The 20,329-nt window shown below is 45.3% G+C and overlaps 1 protein-coding gene across 1 annotated transcript in view; it reads left to right on the top strand.

The window, feature by feature from the left end:
* EDC4 (enhancer of mRNA decapping 4) overlaps window positions 1-20,329 on the top strand; it is a 45,602-nt gene that overhangs the window by 655 nt on the left and 24,618 nt on the right. The window contains 11 exon segments of the mRNA XM_060254443.1: window positions 5,112-5,268; window positions 9,422-9,533; window positions 10,087-10,186; window positions 10,491-10,680; window positions 12,274-12,421; window positions 12,628-12,732; window positions 13,195-13,304; window positions 13,419-13,502; window positions 15,825-15,920; window positions 16,154-16,256; window positions 17,540-17,720. Of these exon segments, the coding sequence (XP_060110426.1) occupies window positions 5,112-5,268; window positions 9,422-9,533; window positions 10,087-10,186; window positions 10,491-10,680; window positions 12,274-12,421; window positions 12,628-12,732; window positions 13,195-13,304; window positions 13,419-13,502; window positions 15,825-15,920; window positions 16,154-16,256; window positions 17,540-17,720 (1,386 nt within the window).

Below are 20,329 nucleotides of genomic sequence, written 5' to 3'. Positions count from 1 at the left end.
GCTCTCAAACATCTGACGTTCATATCTTACAGCTTTCAAACAGCTGATGATTATTCTATGTGGCTCTTACTTTAAGCAATTTTGGCCACCCCTGCTCTGGAGCGAGCCCCCGCTCCCGTTGCAGTGGGAATAAACCTGCCAGAGGTTTTGATTGTTCGGCTGCAACTTGTTTCTTGGGAGGGAGCCTCCTGCCGCTTGTACACAGCAGGGCTTATTTCTGAGGAGAGCGTTTTGCTGCATAGGACTGGTGTGGTCTGTTGCATGCTGATTTGGGGTTAAATTAAGTCAGCTCGGGGTGTAGGTAGAGCATTGGGCTGCTTGGGACCTCAGACTGGAGCTGAAATCTCTGCCCTGCTGTGGAAGCTCTCTATATGACACTCGCAACCAGAACTAGCTCAGGGGCTTGTTGCTGTGAGGAAGGGAGAACAGCATAAGCTGCTTTGAACCCCTGTTGCAAAAGAAAGCTGATAAGACCCAGCTGTGAATTTTAGCCAAACAAAAAAGCCTGTTAGAATAAAAAGTGTGTGAATGTTGCACACACTCCACTTCTCCCCTTTTTTACCCTTTTACATGACTGCCTTGTTCTCCGGTACTATTGGAGCATCTATATCTTCTCAACTCGCCCCCCCCCCCCTTCATAAGAACATGAGAAGCCATATTGGATCAGGCCAATGGCTCATCCAATCCAACACTCAGTCACACAGTGGCCAAAATGTTGTCAAGCAGTGTTTCTGCAGTAATTAAGTACTGTGAAGCTGACAGTGGTGCCGGGTGTCTGGCGACATTAGCAAGCTAAGAGCTTTTTGTAGGACAAGCTGCTCTAGGCGGTGTCTGGCTAACGAAGCTGGCACTGAGCCTGAGATTCAGCATGGCTTTCTAGCACTGCTGGGTGACCCTGTGTTTTAGCCCTTCCTTGATGCATTTTCTCTTTGTTTTTCTTCTGTAGTCATCCTTGTGTCAAATCCAGTTACCATTCTCCATTTTTTTATGTTAATTGTAAGGCCAGAAGGAGGACTAAGCAGACCTAAAATTGTACTTTATGCTTGCTTATTTATTTAATCATTTAATTTATGCCCTGTGTTTTCCCCCCAGTGGTAACCCAAAGTGGATTATATTATTCTCCTCTCTTTCATTTTATCCTTGCAATAACTCTGTGAGGTAGGATAGGCTGAGAGTTTGGGATTGACGAAAGGTCATCCAGCAAGCTTCCATTGCCAGAGTGGATATTTGAACTTGGTCTCCAGGATTCTTGTCCAACATTCTGATTGCTACTCCAGCTGATTGCTACTCCAACTCTCATGTTGTTGTCCACAAGTCTGTACAGAAGCAGCATTTATTTGCTTTGGGTGTTTTCCCCAAATGTAACTTTCTGTTCCACTTAAAAGCTAGTTTTCTGCCTTAGTTGCAGCTAGACTGCATCATTTTCCAGAGGCCCACAAATTTTGATGATGTTTGGTAGTCAACTGTTGCCTTGTGTTAGCTATGGAGGCTTGGCTTTCTTATTTCCTGATCTGTGGAGGCAGGTGTGTCTGTTTTGTTTCTACTGCCAAGCTAAGAGGAATAGCTTCTTTATAACGGTTCCCTCCAACCCATGACACTGATGCAGCCTCTTGATACAGGATGTTAGCCAGGCTCTACTTCAACAGTGGTGCAGTTTTTCTGTGTTGTCAGTGGCTTCTTGAAAAAACTTGAGGTGGAGTATGCTTGTCACCTCTAGCTACTGTGGTGACTATTTTATGGGGCCCCATTGGTCTCCATGGTGGCATATAGATTTCTTTCCCCATCCTTTTGCTACTGTTGTCCATGGAGCTGTCTGGATCTGCTAGAGGACTGGTTGCTCCTTTTTCCAACCGCAGATGACCTGCCTGGCTAGGTCAGCAGTAAGAATAACTGACAGGATAAAAGTTGGGTGAAATGTTTTCTGGTTTGGAAATCACCATCAACTGGAGGTTCCTGTAGCAGAAATGTAAAATTAGTGGAAAATTTTAAGCCACTGAAAAAACCTTTTCCCCAGCAGAAAAAAAGGTAAATGTGGGGAAAAACTGAAATAGATGCATTACCTACTTTGCTGTCAAAGATTAACTTATTTTAGTGATAACATTGAAAAGCATCATGTACAACTTAGCATATAAAATTGTGCTATTTGGCATACACAGAGAAATTAAAAGTATAAATATCTTCAATTTCTATAAGAACTCATATATACCCAATTTATTAAAAGTTGTTGAAGACTGTTGTACCCTATTATATCATAGCACATGTGTATTTAATTTTTGCCATCTGAGAAGTAGGAAAAATAATAAGTTGAACACAGAAAACAAATTGTAGCAAACAAAAGAAAATGTATTATTTGGAATAAACCTTTTCATAAATTTGCAATAGTAGTGCTGCCAGCATATTTGGATATTAAGCCAAACTTTTAAACATTGAAAACACAACTGTTTAATAATGAATTATCATTAAACACATTATAGTATATTAATTGTTACCACCGTTATTTACATTAAAGCAAAATCTTGAAAATGCTGCATATGATTAAAGTATGAGGGTTTTTTTTAATGGTTCCCCAAATTTCCCAATATTTTCATTGGAAAAATTGAGAAAGCCATCTGACTTTTATACATATTGAGTGTGAAAAACCTTGCATTTTAATCATTCTAAAAGACAAATATTTCATGGGAGAGGGTTGTTACTGTATTTATCCCCAAAGGAAAACTAGATTCCTCCCAAGTGTGCTGTCAAGAAAAAAGGGGGGATCTGCTTACATTTGCATTTGTTTGTACAGTAATTTCGAAAAATCTTTTTTGTGCAAACATTTTTAAGGGGAGGTCATTTCATTTGCAGGGTCATCTTCCTTTTGAGTAAATTATATACAAAGGAGCCCACGTTCTTGAACAGTAGAGTAGTGATATGGGTTTTCTGGGAATATTGGAATTGGAAAATTTTTCAATTCAAATTTAAATAATGTTAACAAAAGAAGTCAAATATACCATCTACAAGCCTGTAGAATCCCTGGGGTTTGTCCATGCTTCATATCCCACATTGTCCATCTGACATGGTAGCTAGCATAACAGCACCAACAACTCTAGATAGACTAGGTTTACATATGTGGTGCAATTTTTTTTCCATAGTAAAACATAGCAGACCTAAGTAGAGTTATGCTGTTCTCAGTTCTTTGAAGGCAATAGACTTACAAAGGTGTAATTCTGCTTTGAATTGAGATCTAAGACTCTCTTGCAGTCATTTGTCGCTAGTCTAAAAATAGCTGCACATATTATATTAATTGTTCTAAATGTTGTATCCTCCTTTTTGAGAAATAATATTCAAAGTGGATTGCCATGTTTTAAAATTATTTTAAAATAATTAATCACAAACCAGCAGGAAGTCTTAAACTCTAAAATATTGGATGTTAAACATCTGGTGGCAATAGCTATGAAAAGCTTGGCTGTATTTATTACTCTAAGAGGGAAAGTGCCTAAAAATGCCTGTACTGTAGCCTCCAAGCAGACCTCTCTAAAGAAATGCCTGGGGCCAACTGTCTGAGTTTTCCTCTGGATTTCTCTGCCTGTCTGCTTCCATCTCCTTTTGTCCATCTCTGTGCTTCAAGACTGCAGTTTCCATGGTGCCTGCAGCCGCCGCCTTGTCATGTAAGTCGTGTGCTGTGCTAGCAGTGGCATTTCTTAAGACAAACGTGTGTGTCTCTGTTGTGCTTGGTGGGGGTGCCGGTTGCTGTTTTGTGCACCAAAGAGTACTGTGCACATGACCAAAGGCACTGCCAATAATATTCTCTCTCCGAATTTCTAATTTTCTCTCCAGTGTTGTGGGAGAAAATTGCCTCATTCAAGGCACTGGCTTAGACAGAGTGAAGGGTGATCACATCAGTATTTTCATCAAGGATGAATGAAGGCAGGGGGAAGAGAGAGAGAGTGTGATCCAGACATGCGCTTAGCTTGCACAGTTGCTTGTTGTGCAAGAAATGAGGGAAAGCATTTTTGCTATTTCACTTTCTTTTCCCAAAACCTTTGAGAAAAGAGAAGTTGCTTGTAGCTGGGCTGTCTGTTCCTTCAGCAGACAGGAACTTTGTGTTTCAGCCGTATCTGTAATCACGATAGCATAAATGAATGTGAAATGAAAGTGCAAGTCAGTTTTTAGTATTTTGTGTGACTTTCCAATTGCCTTTTAAAAATTATCTTCAGTGAGATTTGGGGGTGTGACTGTGCACATTGGAGTTGCTGAACTGCTTCACCACCAGATCAAAGTCGCCTTGGGTAACGATCAGTTTCAAAGCTTTCTGGTGTTCTTTCCCTCTGAGAATTTCCTGCCTCTTTAGCATGGGACTGTATGCGATGTAATAGCTACACTGGTAATCTCAGTTAAAGAAATTTAACCATGGTTTGTGGTGCTGTCTTGACTAACAAACTATGGTTTGTGACCCGCCAGCAAACCGGAGTTAGAAACCAATGCTTTTAAGTGAGCTGCCAGCCGTCGTTCATGCTAACAATGTTTTGGCATGATAGATGCATTCAGGGATGGAATTCTAGCAGGAGCTCCTTTGCATATTAGGCCACACACCCCTGATGTAGCCAATCCTTCAAGAGCTTACAAAAAAGAGCCTTGTAAGCTCTTGGAGGATTGGCTACATTAGGTGTGTGGCCTAATATGCAAAGGAGCTCCTGCTAGAATTCCACCTTGGATGCATTGATAAACCATAGTTATCATCAGGCATCACCCTCACTGCAGACAGGTGTGTGATAATGGCAGGAGTAAGTTTATTGTAATGAGGGGATAGCAAAATGAATGCAGCTGCATCCCACAAAAGGTAGGATACTGATGCTCAGATCACATGGGCATAATCTTCATTCAGAATGTAGTTACTTTTCTAGTTAACAAGAAAGAATCAAGTTGTGGACAGAGAGGAAAGCATCTTCCTTGTGCTTCACTCAGAGAGTGTTGCTTTTTCTCCTAGATGAGTTTTTCCCCCCCCAACCCTTCTTGCACTCGTCACTTTGAACATTGGATCATTGAAGGGAGCCCTTGCAGGCTTGAAAAGAGACATGACCATTTTCCAAGTCTTGAGTAAATGTGACTGTTGGTTCCTTTTTCACACACAGGTTCAGTGAATGAAAACCAGAGACCACCCAGTTCATACAACGGAGACCTGAATGGCTTGCTGGTGCCGGATCCTGTAGCAAGTGGAGATGGAACTTCCTTGGCCAAGCCAGTGCCTCAGATAGTTCCCTTGGGGACACTGCAAGAGAAGCAAGTCATGTAGGTATCTTCTGGGTGGAGGGAAGGGATGTGAGAACCCAAGGAATTAGTGAGGAAGAAAGTTGTACATGGCATACCCCCTTCGAAAGACTTAAGCTAACACTTGTTGGGTAGTATCTCAGCAGAAAATTGCTTCTGGAAAGGCTAAGTTTCTAGATTGTCTTTGGGCAACTGGTTGAAAGATTACTTCGTATTGTTTGCTGCTTTGACCCCAGAAAAATCGAAATTTAAGAGAGTGCTCTGCTCAGCAGATGAGGGGGTTCATTATAAAACCTTGTTTTCTGTACTTGGCTAGATGGACTAGTGGTCTTTTTGCTGTTTGGTAGCATTGGTTTTCCAAGATCTTGAGGTCCGCTTCTAAACAGACATTCCAGGACTTCAGAGTGGGGCCTTCTTTGTTCCATGCATGTACTCTACCACTGAGTTATATAGTATCTTCCTAGAGTGGAAGCCGATTGGATGTTTTCAGTGGATGTTGCCAGTGATCCAGATGAAGGCTTACAATTCCTGATTCGTGCTGATCTCTGTCCTTTATGGGCAGATTGTCTTTAGGTTGCTGCAACAGAAAACACAAATGGTAAACTGTGGCTACCTCACAGTTACAGCCCTGCCTAGGCTTATGCATGGACACCTGAGCAGTCTCTGCTTGTTACACATACCCCTTCCAGTTTGGATTGTTCACATCTCCTAAGCCTCTTGGGCTTTTCCCATCATAGCCAGTGTTCCCTCTAAGCTGAGTTAGTGTGAGCTAGCTCACAATTTTTTAGCTTCCAGCTTGCACATTTTTGTCTTAGCTCAGGAAGGATGGCCCCAGAGCAAACTAACTTATGCAGAAGCCAAATCTCTCTCGCAAAACTTTAATACCAGTAACTCATGAAGTAGAATATTTGCTCAAAAAATTCCAAAGCTTAGAGGGAACATTGATCATAGCCCCTACTTTGTAGAATGGGTTGTCCAGATTGGCCTGATGGCTTTTCAGAAAGTCGTCACTGGCTGATCACTGAGGACTTTTTTTTAGATTCAGAGGGTAGCCATGTTGATCTGCAGTAGAACAGCTAGATTTGAGTCTTAGAGACCCACAAATTTTTCAGGGTATAAGCTTTCAGGTGTCAAAATTCCCTTTAGAAGACACATGTATTACCCAAAGGAAGCTATGACTCTCAGAAGCTTATACCCTGAAAATCTTATGAGGGAAGGACAAGAGATCTATTCAAGAAAATTGGAGAAATCAAGGCAACGTTTTGTGCAAAGATGGCCATGATAAAGGACAAAAATGGTAGGGACCTAACAGAAGCAGAAGAGATCAGGAAGAGGTGGCAAGAATACACAGAAGAATTATACAAGAAGGATCTCAATGTCCCAGACAACCATGACAGTGAAATCAATGACCTTGAGCCAGACATCCTGGAGAGTGAAGTCAAATGGGCTTTAGAAAGCATTATTAACAACAAAGCGAGCGGAGATGATGGTATTCCAGTTGAGCTATTCAGAGTTCTAAAAGATGATGCTGTTAAAGTGATGCACACATTATGTCAACAAATTTGGAAAATGCAACAGTGGCCACAGGATTGGAAAAGATTGGTTTATAATCCAATTCCAAAGAAAGGTAATGCCAAGGAATGTTCATACTATCGCACCATTGCACTCATTTCACATGCCAGCAAGGTCATGTTAAAGATCCTACAAGCTAGGCTTCTGCAGTATGTAGATCAGGAACTACCAGAAGTTCAAGCTTGGTTTCGGAGAGGTAGAGGAACTAGAGATCAAATTGCCAACATTCACTGGATTATGGAGAAAGCACGGAAGTATCAGAAAAACGTCTATTTCTGCTTCATTGACTATGCTAAAGCCTTTGATTGTGTGGATCACAACAAACTGTGGCAAGTCCTTAAAAGAGATGGGAGTACCAGACCACCTCACATGTCTCCTGAGAAACCTGTATAAGGGTCAAGAAGCAACTGTCAGAACAGGATATGGAACAGCTGATTGGTTTAGAATAGGAAAAGGAGTTCGACAAGGATGTATATTGTCACCCTGCTTGTTTAATTTATATGCAGAGTACATCATGCGGAATGCTGGCCTGGATGAAGCACAAGCCGGAATTAAGATTGCTGGGAAAAACATCAACAACCTCAGATATGCAGATGACACTATAGTGGGAGAAAGTGAGGAGGACCTAAAAAACCTTGTTGAGGGTGAAAGAGGAGAGCACAAAAGTAGGCTTGAAACTCAACATCAAAAAAACTAAGATCATGGCATCTGGCCCCATCACACCTTGGCAAATAGAAGGGGAAGACATAGAAGTAGTGACAGACATCACATTTCTGGGATCCAAGATCACTGCAGATGGTGACTGTAGCCATGAAATCAAAAGGCATTTGATCCTTGGGAGGACAGCTATGGCGAACCTGGGCAGTATAATAAAAAGTAGAGACATCACCCTGCCAACAAAAGTCTGTATAGTTAAAGCGATGGTAATCATAGTAGTAATGTATGGCTGTGAGAGCTGGACCATAAGGAAGGCCAAGTGCAGAAGAATAGATGCTTTTGAGATGTGGTGCTGGAGAAGACTCTTGAGAGTCCCTTGGACTGCAAGAAGTTCAAATCAGTCAGTCCTAAGGGAAATCATCCCAGACTGTTCACTGGAAGGTCAAATGCTGAAGCTCAAATCCTTTGGCTACCAAATGAGAAGGGAGCGCTCCCTGGAGAAGACCCTGATGCTGGGAAAGACAGAAGGCAAAAGAAGGGGACGGCAAAAGATGAGATGGCTGGACAGTGTTACTGATGTAACAAACACAAATTTGAGCAGACTTCAGAGGATGGTGGAAGACAGGAGGGCCTGGTGTGACTTTGTCCATGGAGTCGCAAAGAGTCAGACTCGACCGTGCGACTGAACAACAAAAAAGGTGGTACTGGATTCTAATCTAGCTTTTTGGGGGGCTTTTTTACAATCTACGATAATCACAGTAACAAACATTACCCCTCCCCCCCCCCAAAAGACGATCTCAGCGTTTCTTAAAGAAGTTAGTTAGAATCAGGGCTTTTTTTGTAGTAGGAAGGAACTCCTTTGCATATTAGGCCACACACCCTGATGTAGCCAATCCTCCAACAGCTTACAAGGCTCTTAGTACAGGTTCTACTGTAAGCTCTTGGAAAATTGTCTACATCAGGGGTGTGTGGCCTAATATGCAAAGGAGTTCCTGCTACAAAAAACCCCCTGATTCTAGCTAACCTCTTTAAGAAACGCTGAGATCTTCTTTTGGGGGGGAGGGGTAATGTTTGTTACTGTGATTATTGTAGATGCATTTTAATATTTTGATCGCTTCTTACACTTAGCATAAAAATTTTGGCTGTTGGTTATCTTGAGCTGCAGAAAGATAGGACGGGAGCTTTTTAAATGAATATGTGCAGAGTCACAAAGCAAAAAGTCTTGGCATTTCCAAGAGCTGTTCTACTGAGGCCCCTTTGCCGTTCTTTCTGCTACAGCTGCTTCCCCCCCCCCTTGGTGCCTCTTTTCTTCTAAGAACCATAAATCTGTCAGGATGGCTCCCTTCCTTTCTGATTCAGGAATGCAAGGTTAGAAGGAAAAGCAAATCCAGAATCTCGAGCAATTGCATAGGATTAAAGCAGTCAGTCCATACTGGTTACAGTTGTGACCTTAACAACATACACCATGTTGCAGCAAAAAATCTTTCCCTGTAAAAAGGCCTTGTTTGAATTTCTGCTCAGCAAGATGCAGAAGATCCCTGGTTGAAGTCTTCTCTTTCCTGTTTAACTCAGAGTCTCAGAGAGCTAGTTTGGTGTAGTGGTTAAGTGCGTGGACTCCTATCTGGGAGAACCAGGTTTGATTCCTCACTCCTCCACTTGCACCTGCTGGAATGGCCTTGGGTCAGTTATAGCTTTCAGAGAAGTTGTCCTTGAAAGGGCAGCTGGTGTAAAAAGCTCTCCCAGGCGCACCTACCTCACAAGGTGTCTGTTGTGGCGCGTGAGGGAGGTAATGGAGATTGTGATCGCTCTGAAATTCAGAGTATAGGGATATAAATCCAATATCTTCTTTTTCTTTGAGTACAGCCCTTTGAACTACTGGATGCTTAAGCTGTTCATCTTTCACGCTTTTGGCTTTTTCTTTCTCTCTACCCCACCCCTTTTCTAGCTGCCTTTCCGGCGATGACAGTTCCACCTGTATGGTGATAACAGCTAAAGATGTCGAAATAGTAGCCAGCAGCGACTCCAGCATCACCAGCAAAGCTAGAGGAAGCAACAAGGTAAACAAGGGACAACATGGGGAGGGTGAACCGGAATCACAATGGAAAGGGGCGGAATCAGTGAGAACCCTTTCTGTTAGTGGAGATAATTGTCTTGATCCAACCCACCGTGCCATCTCATGGGATCATTGAGGGCAGGGCTTTCTTTGAGCAGGAACACAGTTCTGGCTGGCTTGGTGTCAGGGGGTGTGGCCTAATATGGAAATGAGTTCCTGCTGGGCTTTTTCTACCAAAAAAGCTTTGATTATGGGTATTTGGCCAACATTGGGAAACAGACAGCCCTGACTTGGCTGGCCTAGGCTAGTACAATCTTATCAGACCTCAAGCTAAGCAGGATTGGCCTTGGTTAGGAATTGGATGGGAGACTACCAAAGGAGAGTTGCTGGGAAAAGGCAGGCAATGACAAACCACCTCTATCTCTTGCCTTGAAAACCCCTTGGGTTGCCTTAAGTCAGCTGCGACTTGATGGCCCTTTCTGCCACTGGGGCACAACTGTTGCTGGCACATTTTGCCAGTCCATGTTTTAATTGCTCTTTGTGTCAACCTCCCCCAGGTAAAAATCCAGCCGGTAGCAAGGTATGATTGGGAGCAGAAATATTACTACGGCAACCTGATCGCCGTGTCAAATGCCTACCTGGCATACGCCATTAGAGGTGAGGTGCCCGTCTTTCTGCAATACCAAATTGTACGTTAAGAACATAAGAGAAGCCATGTTGGATTAGGCCAATGGCCCATCCAGTCCAACACTGTGTCACACAGTGGCCAAAGTAACCAAGTGCCATCAGGAGGTCCACCAGTGGGGCCAGAAGCCCTCCCACTGTGCCACTCCCATGTTTTTCTCTTTCCTCCGAATTGTTCTGTGTGGAGCTGTTCTCTTCTCTGGATTTGTCTTCCCCGGGTGCAAAGGGCGCTAACTTGACCCTGTTGGCTGACCCCTTCCTTGTCCCCCTTCCACAGTTGCCAGCAATGGCTCTGCCATGGTGCGGGTCCTGAGCATCAGCACGGCCGAGCGGACCCTGCTGAAAGGCTTCACGGGTGGCATAGCAGACCTGGCTTTTGCCCACCTCAACTCCAACCAGCTGGCCTGCCTGGATGAAGCTGGCAACCTCTTTGTGTGGCGCCTGGCCATGGAGAATGGAAAGATCCAGTATCCTTATCTCTCGGGCTAAGCTTTGCGGATGGCATAGCTGTGGTGTCAGTGCTCACATGGAGGGTTTCATGGGTTCATTTTATTAGGCCAGGTGATGCTATGATTTGTGAGAAGCGGGTGCTGTTCCATCATTCAGACTTTGCAGTTATGCACTGGTATTTTACTTATTTCTGCTATTCAGGATCTGGGCATTGTATGCTTTTATATGGCACTCCTCTAAATTGTTGTGTTCTAATGCACTTGTATTCTGGTCCTCCTATTAGGGATTTCCCTCACTGCGGTGCTGCTTTTGACTTCCTCTTAACCTTAGTTTTGTTAATCTGAGTTATGGCCCTGCAACCTGAGTCTCTCTAGGAACACAAAAAGTGCCGATACTTAGCACCTTTCACCTAATTAAGTATCACAGCATTAGAAATCTGGCTGTGCAACAATAAGCAAAAAGCACATATGGCAACCAGACAGACGAGTACACAACTAAAGGGGACACCAGATGTCTCCTATAACTGACTGCTGTTTTAGAATGTTTTGAGTGACAAGCAGGACTTTTTTTTTGTAGCAGGAATTCCTTTTTATATTAGGCCACATACCCTTGATGTAGCCAATCCTCCTGGAGCTTACAGTAGGCCCTGTACTAAGAGCCCTGTAAGCTCTTGGATTGGCCACATCAGGGGTGTGTGGCCTAATAGGCAAAGGAGTTCCTAAGAACATAAGAGAAGCCATGTTGGATCAGGCTAATGGCCCATCGAGTCCATCACTCTGTGTCACACAGTGGCCAAAACAAAAAGCCCCTCCAAGTGCCATCAGGAGGTTCACAAGTGGGGCTAGAAGCCCTTCTACTTTGCCCCCCCCCAAAAGCACCAAGAATACAGAGCATCACTACCCCAGACAGAGAGTTCCATCTATACCTTGGGGCTAATAGCCACTGATGGACCTCTGCTCTACATGTTTATCCAATCCCCTCTTGAAGCTGTCTATGCTTGTAGCCACCACCACCTCCTGTGGCAGTGAATTCCACGTGTTAATCACCCTTTGGGTGAAGAAGTTCTTCCTTTTATCCATTCTAACCCGGCTGCTCAGCAATTTCATTGAGTGCCCACAAGTTCTCATATTGTGAGAAAGGGAGAAAAGTACTTTTCCTGCTTAAAAAAAAGCTTCCTGCTACAAAAAAAGCCCTGGTGACAGAAAATAGGAAGGAGGGAAGTTGGGGCCAGTTGTAGTTGCTAAGATGAAGGGTTTGTGCTTAATGACCAGAAGTTTGTTGTAAGATTGAAATGGCTAAGTTTTGGGAGATTCTTTTCTTCCATCTCTGTTAAAAGGCAAGCGTTTTGTGAAATAGAAAGACGGCTTCTGAGTCAAAGTGAATCTCCAGGCTTCAGTTGATATCTGTGAATATGGGAAGGGGAAGAGAGTACAGTCCACCTAGGTCTTGGCTGGGTTGCCGCTTGCTGGGGAAAGCCACAACGAGTCCTTTGCATTCATTTGTCTATCAGATGTAGTCCCCAAAAGTATCCCCCCCTCCATTTCAGTGAATGTTTTGGAGGCTCTGTAAAGCAAGGCAAATCTGTACCTGTTCCTCAACTTGGCTATCAGAGAGGAGATTTTGGTGAACATCAAGCGACCTGACGGAACTCCTCTGAATAGCTTCCGGAGGATCATATGGTGTCCCTTCATCCCGGACGAGAACGAGGAGACTTGCGAGGAGGGCAGCCAGACTCTGGCACTTTTGCACGAGGACAGGGTAAGATGCTCTGCAAAGGGAGATCTTTAGTTGGGTCCCTGAGGAGCACAGAAGTGCTTAAAGACCAGTGCTTGTAGCAAGTTCAGTTTGTCTAGCTCCACTGGAAAAGTAGAGCATGGAGCAAACTCCTCCTTAGGATGACCAGTTTCCTAAGCTGCTCCTTGACAGTACTGTGGTGAGTGTCTTAACGCCTCTTTGTTTTGCAGGCAGAGGTATGGGACCTCGACATCATCCGAGCCAACCACAGTTCATGGCCGGTGGAGGTGACCAGCATCAAAGAGGGCTTCATCGTTGTGAAAGGACACAGCACGGTACCTGCTGGGTGCTCCCTTGTTTTAGGGGCAGGTTGTGGTCCTGTTTTTCCTTTCCAAGGACAGGTGCTGGAATGACCCATTTGCTTGTGTAGCTTGCTTAATTCCTCAACATACACATGCACACAGGCTTCAGAGTTCTGAAGAAACATCTGGCTCTGTTCACTTGGCTGAGAACATGGTGGGGGGAGACTCCAAATCTTAGCTTGGTCATTCAGTCTTTATGCAAGAGCAGATACTGTCGGGAGCAGAGCCGACAGTACTGACCCACGATGCCCTAGCTAGCTCTTGTAGTGAGAGTAGTGACAAAAGATCGGGGCACTTACTAGCATGTTCCATCCTTATGTGTCTACCAGACAACTGTGTCACATCTCACTAAAGCTGAGTTGCTGGGTTTTTTTTTTCTTTTATGCTTAAAGACTGACTGTAGATTGTTGTCTTTTTTGGTCTGCTTCTTTCTAGCGCCTGAGCGAAGGAGCCCTTTCCCCTGATGGAACAGTCTTGGCCACAGCAAGCCACGACGGATATGTCAAATTCTGGCAGATCTACATAGAAGGGCAAGATGAACCAAGGTATCTGCAGAGGCGGAGAGGGGATGGGTCCTGTGAGCATGCCTGCAGGACATCTCTGCGCTAGCGAAGGGGCAAACTTTTGTGGGTCATGGTTTTTCTTGATTCTCTGCCCAGGTGCCTTCACGAGTGGAAGCCCCACGACGGCCGGCCCCTCTCCTGCTTGCTGTTCTGCGACAATCACAAAAAACAAGACCCAGAGTAAGAGACGGCTTTAGTTTGTGGAAAAGCTTATTCCATTTTCACAGGATAGGCCTTTATGGGCGAATAACTTCGGGATAAAATGCTGGTGGGCCAAGCCCAGCTCACCGCTGTGGTGCAGAGAACCTGAACAGAGGTATTCGTGGATAGTGTTTGAGAAGAGCTGTGACCAGGGTTCCCTCTATGCTGAATTCGTGTGAGCTAGCTCACGGTTTTTTAGCCTCTGGCTCACACATTTTTGTCCTATCTCAGCCTGCTCAGGAAGGATGGCCCCTGAGCACACTTAATTTATGCAGTAGCTCACAACTTTAATGCCAGACTCCACAGCTTAGAGGGAACATTGACTGTTACAGCTCCTGTATGTCATGTGTCCCCTTGCATCTTGCCTCTGGAACTCACCGAATAGTCTGCAGTCAAACTGGACTTGCTACTCTCCAGGGCATGTGTTTGGAGAGGTGCCATAACACTGGGATTTTTATAAGACTGTGAGATGCTTTTTTTAAAGGAGGGGAGATTGGGGATCAGATGCAGGTATTTCTGAAGCAGGAGCCCTGGAGATCCCACTTGGTATAGGACATGGAAAGGGGAAGAATGGCTGAGCTCCATGCCTGCCTGGGCCCTCAGCAGGGATGGTGCACAGCCTGTTCTTTGGATTTGGATTTGGAATATGCATGTGAATGCACGGCTGCAAGGGCTCTCCTTTATGAGCTGTGGGAGGGGCTGTGGCTCAGTGGAAGAGCCTTTGCTTTGCATGCAGACCTTTCCTGGTTCAGTCCCTGGTGTCTCTAGTTAAAATGACCTTTTCCAGGCAGACCCTGGAAAGCCACTGCCCGTCCAAGGAGACAGTGCTGACCTTGATGGACCGATGGTCTGATTCAGTATAAGGCAGCTTCCTACATGATGCACATACCACCGCACAGAATCCTGTACTGCTTTGGGCTGAACAGACAAAGCCAGCCATGCTTTTATAGGTGGCGACTAGTAAATATCAAGCAGAAGTATCCTTTGTTTGGGACAGTGAGAGATGAAGACCTAGAACAGGGGTGGCCAAACTTGTTTACTGTAAGAGCCACATAAAATAAACATCAGATGTTTGACAGCCGCAAGACATGAACAGATATTACGCACGTGTCTTTATTAAAACTCTTAATACTTTCTTTGCATAGAAAGATAAAATGTATGTGCTTTACAACACGACCATGCTAGAAGGAGACTTTTTAAAAATCAAAAGCTGGGAATAAGAGTACCTATAAGACCAGCATAGGGAAAGGTTAGGGAGTTATTTTTTGGCACCAGTGAGAGAAGGATGTACACATGTACCATATAAATCACTGACTACCATTTGCTTTATTCTGCATCTCTCTTTGCCTTGACACCAAGGTTAGTAAATGTAACTCCTACAAGAGCTATGAAACTAAGGGGGAACCTTGCACAGCCTTCTTTAATTCCATCCCTCCTTCCAATGGGTCCCTTGGCTCTTGCGCTCTCTTTCCTCACTCTGTGTCTCCAGGCAACCTCTGTGGTGGAGAAGAAGACGTTGCAAGCCTGCCTATTTCGCCTATCTGTGGTCAGCGCTCACAGGCTGACTGAAGTCCCAACAGTAAGCATGCTTACTTGAGAGTAAGCCTGCATTAAGTTCCTCCTTGCCCTCCGGGAGCCACACAATCTGTGTGAAAGAGCTGCCATGTGGCTCCCGAGCCACAATTTCGCCACTCATGGCCTAGAATCTGAACATGCAGTATCCAAGTTTGTGTCCTCAGGAAGGGTCAGAAGAAGAACCTTTTTCTGGCTACTGATGGTTCCTTCTCAACTTAAAACGCTTGGTGCTCTTTAGCTTGAAAAAATATCGACTGCAGGGTGACATGATAGAGGTTTGCAAGATTATGCATGGGATAGAGAACGTAGAGAAAGAACTACTTTACTCCCTTTCTCACAATACGAGAACTCGTGGGCATTCAATGAAATTGCTGAGTAGTCGGGTTAGAATGGATAAAAGGAAGTACTTCTTCATCCAAAGGGTGATTACACATGGAATTCACTGCCACAGGAGGTGGTGGCGGGTACAAGCAGACAGCTTCAAGAGGGGATTGGATAAGCATATGGAGCAGAGGTCCATCAGTGGCTATTAGCCACAGCATATTGTTGGAACTCTCTGTATTCTTGGTGCTTTGGGGGGGCACAGTGGGAAGCCTTCTAGCCCCACTGGTGGACCTCCTGATGGCACTTGGGTTTTTTGGCCACTGTGTGACACAGTGTTGGACTGGATGGGCCACTGGCGTGATCTAACATGGCTTCTCTTATGTTCTTATGTTAACTCTGCAGAGTTCCCTTCTGGAGGTTTCTCATCACAGGAGCAGATCAGAACCGAGAGCTGAAGATGTGGTGCACGGTGTCCTGGACATGTCTTCAGACTATCCGGTGAGTTCCTGTCTCGCTTCCTAAATGCTCCAGCCTGTATTCCTATCAGTTTGCTAAATGATTAAATGTGGGTCCTTTTTGCAGTGAGGGCTATCTTGCATCTTAAAACAACTTTTTTTTAAACACCCTTTGAAGCTTAAGTAACAGTTTAACAGTATTAACTAAAATAAAGCTTCACATTAGGCAACCTATCAAAAATTGTTCTTGCCACTTTCTCACAATGTCAATTGTAGATTTTCACCAGATATATTCAGCCCCATGAGTGTCCTTCCCAGTCTCAAGGCCTGCCTGGACCTATCAGCTGAGTACCTGATCCTGAGCGATGTGCAGCGAAAGGTAGGCATTCGTAGCTGGGTGTGGCTATGTGTAGTATAAGTGGCAAAGAGATAAGAGGACCCCATGTACAGCTACTGAAAGCCAGTTTGGTGTAGTGGTTAAGTGTATGGACTCTTAACTGGGAGAACCGGGTTTGATTCCCCACTCCTCCACTTGCACCTGCTGGTATGGCCTTGGGTCAGCCAGAGCTCTCACAGAGCTGTCCTTGAAAGGGTGTCTGTTGTGGAGGAGGAAGATAAAGGAGATTGTAAGTTGCTCTGAGACTGTGATTCAGAGAGAAGGGCGGGGTATAAATCTGCAGTTGTCTTCTTCTGTAAATGAATCTGGGATTAGCAGCAGTCACTCAACTAAGGGGGGGGAAGTGTTGGTTTTATTCTGTGTGGACTATGTAATGACAGCACTGGGCATAAACACTGAAAAATCTCACTTTTTCCCTAAGGATGTTCATTCTCCATACTTGTTTCAGTTCTCCCAGCTATTTGTTTGGAGAGGCGTCTGTCCTTCCTTTTCTGTTCTCCTTAACCCTTCTCCTAGCTATGCGGCCCTCGAGGTCACTTGGTGTGGCCCTCGGTGATTGCTGGGCCAAACCAAGCCATGTGGCAGCCTCTCTGGGCCTGGCTGGCCAGTGAGGATCGAGGGGTCCAGCCACGCAGCCTCCCCGGGACCAGGCATGGATCACAGACCCTAGATGTACTCTACGGTAGCCTCCCTGGGGCCTGGCTGGCCGGCCAGAATTGCTGCAGGGCCTGAAAAAGTTACTGTCACAGTTCAGTTTGCACTTGATTATCCCAGATGGTGTGGCCTAATATGCTAATATCAGGGGATATGGTCTAATATGCTACTGAGTTCCTGCTGGGCTTTTTGTACAAAAAAGCCCTGGACTTATACATTTGCCTAGGGTGGCAGGCCGTGTGTGTGTGTGTGTGTGTGTGCCAGATTAGGCTCTCCCCACATGATTTCAAATAGAAAAACAATTATTTGCATTAATTTTGCTGGCCTGAATCATTCTCCCTTGGCGGAGCAGTTTTTTACGTTGATATTTTTTATGACCCGCGAATGATATAAATATCCATATGGCCCTTGGCAGAAAAAAGGTTCCCCACCCCTGTCCTAGCCCAAGATATAAGTACGTACACGCTCTTCTGTCTGGACCCTCAGCAGGTATAGCTTGCAGGCTCCTTTGTACCATTCTCTGTCCCTTCTTTGGAATATGCAGGTGAGCATCACATGAATGCACTGCTGATGCTGCTATGGGAATTGTCTTTCTGCTGCCCACCTTCCAGGTCTTGTACGTGATGGAGCTGGTCCAGAACCAGGAGGAAGGGAAAGCGTACTTCAGCTCCATCTCGGAGTTCCTGTTGACCCATCCTGTCTTGAGCTTTGGCATCCAGGTGGTCAGCCGCTGCCGGCTGAGACACACGGAGGTCCTTCCAGCCGAAGAGGAGAGCGATGGCCTGTCTGCAGGTGAGCGAGCAGGGAGATGTTCTTGAGAAGAAGGAGCAGGAGGAAAGAAACTTTCTCTGGTGGTGGGCTTATAATACAACAACAGAACAAACTTGGGCCTCTCTGGTCATTGTTTCCTTGCCCTGGCCATTGTAAGAGACTCTCCTATTCTGTGTCTTTAATATTGGAACAGCAGAAATGCTTGGGTCCTGCTGCTTTGAGTGACAGGGCAGGACAAACCATGGGTCTAGGGCAGGGGTGGCCAATGCTAGCTCTCCAGATGTTTTTTTGCCTACATCTCCCATCAGCCCCAGCCAGCATGGCCAATGGCTTGGGCTGATGGGAGTGGTAGACAAAAAACATCTGGAGAGCTACCGTTGGCCACCCCTGGCCTAAGGAATTTCTTGCAGCATGTTGAGGTTCTGTGGTGGTGGAGAAGGGTTGTTTGAAGAAGAAGCAGAGTTGCTTTTTATACCCCTGCTATTCCACTACCATAAGGAGTCTCAAAGCAGCTTACAATCATGTTTCCCTTCCTCTCCCCACAACAGGCACCTTGTGAGCAATGTTCCCTCTAAGCTTTGGAGTCTTGTGAGCAGAAATTCCACATTGTGAGCTACTAGCATTGAAGTTTATGCAGCACTGAAGCTGCATGTATCTGTTTGCTCTGGGGTCATTTTTCGTGAGCTAAGACAAAAATATGTGAGCCAGAGACTAAAAAAAGTGTGAGCTAGTTCATGTTAACTCAGAGTAGAGGGAACACTGTTTGTGAGATAGGTGGAGCTGAGAGAGTTGAGAGCAATACTCCCTCTAAGCTGTGGAGTCTTGTGAGCAAAAAGTCCGCTTTGTGATCTACTGGCATGTGAGAGCCAGTTTGGTGTAGTGGATAAGTGCACGGACTCTTATCTGGGAGAACCGGGTTTGATTCCTCACTCCTCCACTTGCACCTGCTGAGATGGCCTTGGGTCAGCCATAGCTTTCATAGAAGCTATCCTTGAAAGGACAGCTGCTATAAAAGCACTCTCAGCCCCACCTACCTCACAGGGTGTTTGTTGTGGGGGGGGGGGGAGAAGGTAGAGGAGATTGTGACCGCTCTGAGACTTTGAGATTCAGAGTATAGGGCAGGATATAAATCCAAAATCATCTTCATAAATTAGTTTGCTCTGAGGCCTTTTTCCTGAGCTAAGACAAAAAGGTGTGAGCTGGAGGCTAAAAAACTGTGAGTTAGTTCACACTAACTCAGCTTAGAGGGAACACTGGTTGAGAGAGAATTGTGACTGGCCCAAGGTCACCCAGCAGCTGCGTATGGAGGAGTGGAGAATCAAACCTGGTTCTCCAGATCAGAGTGCACTGCTCTTAACCACTGCGCCATGCTGGCTTTCTATATTTTCACCCTGCAAACAGCTTGCAAAGCACACATGAAGAATATAATAAAGATGTGCGACCTCACAGTGCCCCATGAAGCAGTTGATGAGCCACAAGGTGAGCTAGTTCCAGGGGTGCAGACCACACCAGGCCATAGGCTGAGAGGCAAGAGCCTCTTGCTGAGCCCGTGCTCCAGGTACCTATAAGACAGAGGAGAGTGGATGCTCAGCCAGGATATTCAGCTGGCTCAGATGTTCTTAATTCCCTCCCTACCTTGTTTGGGTTTCCCCCATGCTTATGGGGATTTGGGGGCAGAGGGGAGATCAGGCCCCTTTAAATGTCATCCAAGTCACTTGGGCAATGCTTTGGGCAATGCTTTTTCCATGTTTGCTCTCTGTAAGTGAAGTTGGGACCCAATGAGCAGGCAGTGCTGGGATTATTGGTGAAGCGGGTACAGATTCCATCCTGAACTCCACCTGTAAGTAGAGCTAAGAGGGCCAAATTCTCCTACTTGCCTGGTAGCTTTGTCAACACAACAGGCAAGAGACCCATTGCAACAGCCAGCCCTCACTGGGTAATTCAAGCATCGGCAGTGAGCCTAGAGCAAGGGTGGCCAAACTTGCTTAATGTAAGAGCCACATAGCGTAAATGTCAGAAGTTTGAGAGCCACGAGACATGAATGTCAGGAATTTGAGAGCCACAGGACGAGAGAGGGAGGAAGGAAGGAGGCAAATAGACGGAGATGGGGGAGAGAGAAGTGGAAAGAAAGCAAATTGAACTTTTAATGCATTCTCCAAGCTGCTGGCTGGTTTGTCTCCGAGAAATTATTTAAAGAGACAAATGCCTTGCCTAAGCCAGCCAACGGTGTTGGGGGCTTCGAGAGCCACACAATATGTGCGAAAGAGCCACATGTGGCTCCCGAGCCACAGTTTGGCCATCCCTGGCCTAGACTGTAGAATCAGTCCTGCCCGATATTGCATTAAATCATTTAAGCCTTTCAGCCACAAGGCTCTTGCAAAACTAAGGTAATGCTTGAAGAGCCAGTGATGCACTCGGAGGTGAGTTCACCATGCTTGCACTCCCAGCTGGCCAATGCGGCTCTGCTGACGACTGAACCACAGTAGATGAGGAAACAAGTTTACACTTCTCTGTTTCCCTTTATTTATCTTTATTAATGTAGTGCACTAGCTGTGTCCTCAGAATTATTGAGAGGGCCGTGGCGGTGCAGTTACAGGAATTTCTGGAGGACGCTTCCATCCTAGACCCAT

Source organism: Heteronotia binoei, chromosome 14 (genome assembly GCF_032191835.1).
Source record: "Heteronotia binoei isolate CCM8104 ecotype False Entrance Well chromosome 14, APGP_CSIRO_Hbin_v1, whole genome shotgun sequence".
Lineage (NCBI taxonomy): Eukaryota > Metazoa > Chordata > Lepidosauria > Squamata > Gekkonidae > Heteronotia > Heteronotia binoei.
Note: the sequence above shows the minus strand (reverse complement) of the source record. Positions and strands in the feature narration are given on the sequence as shown.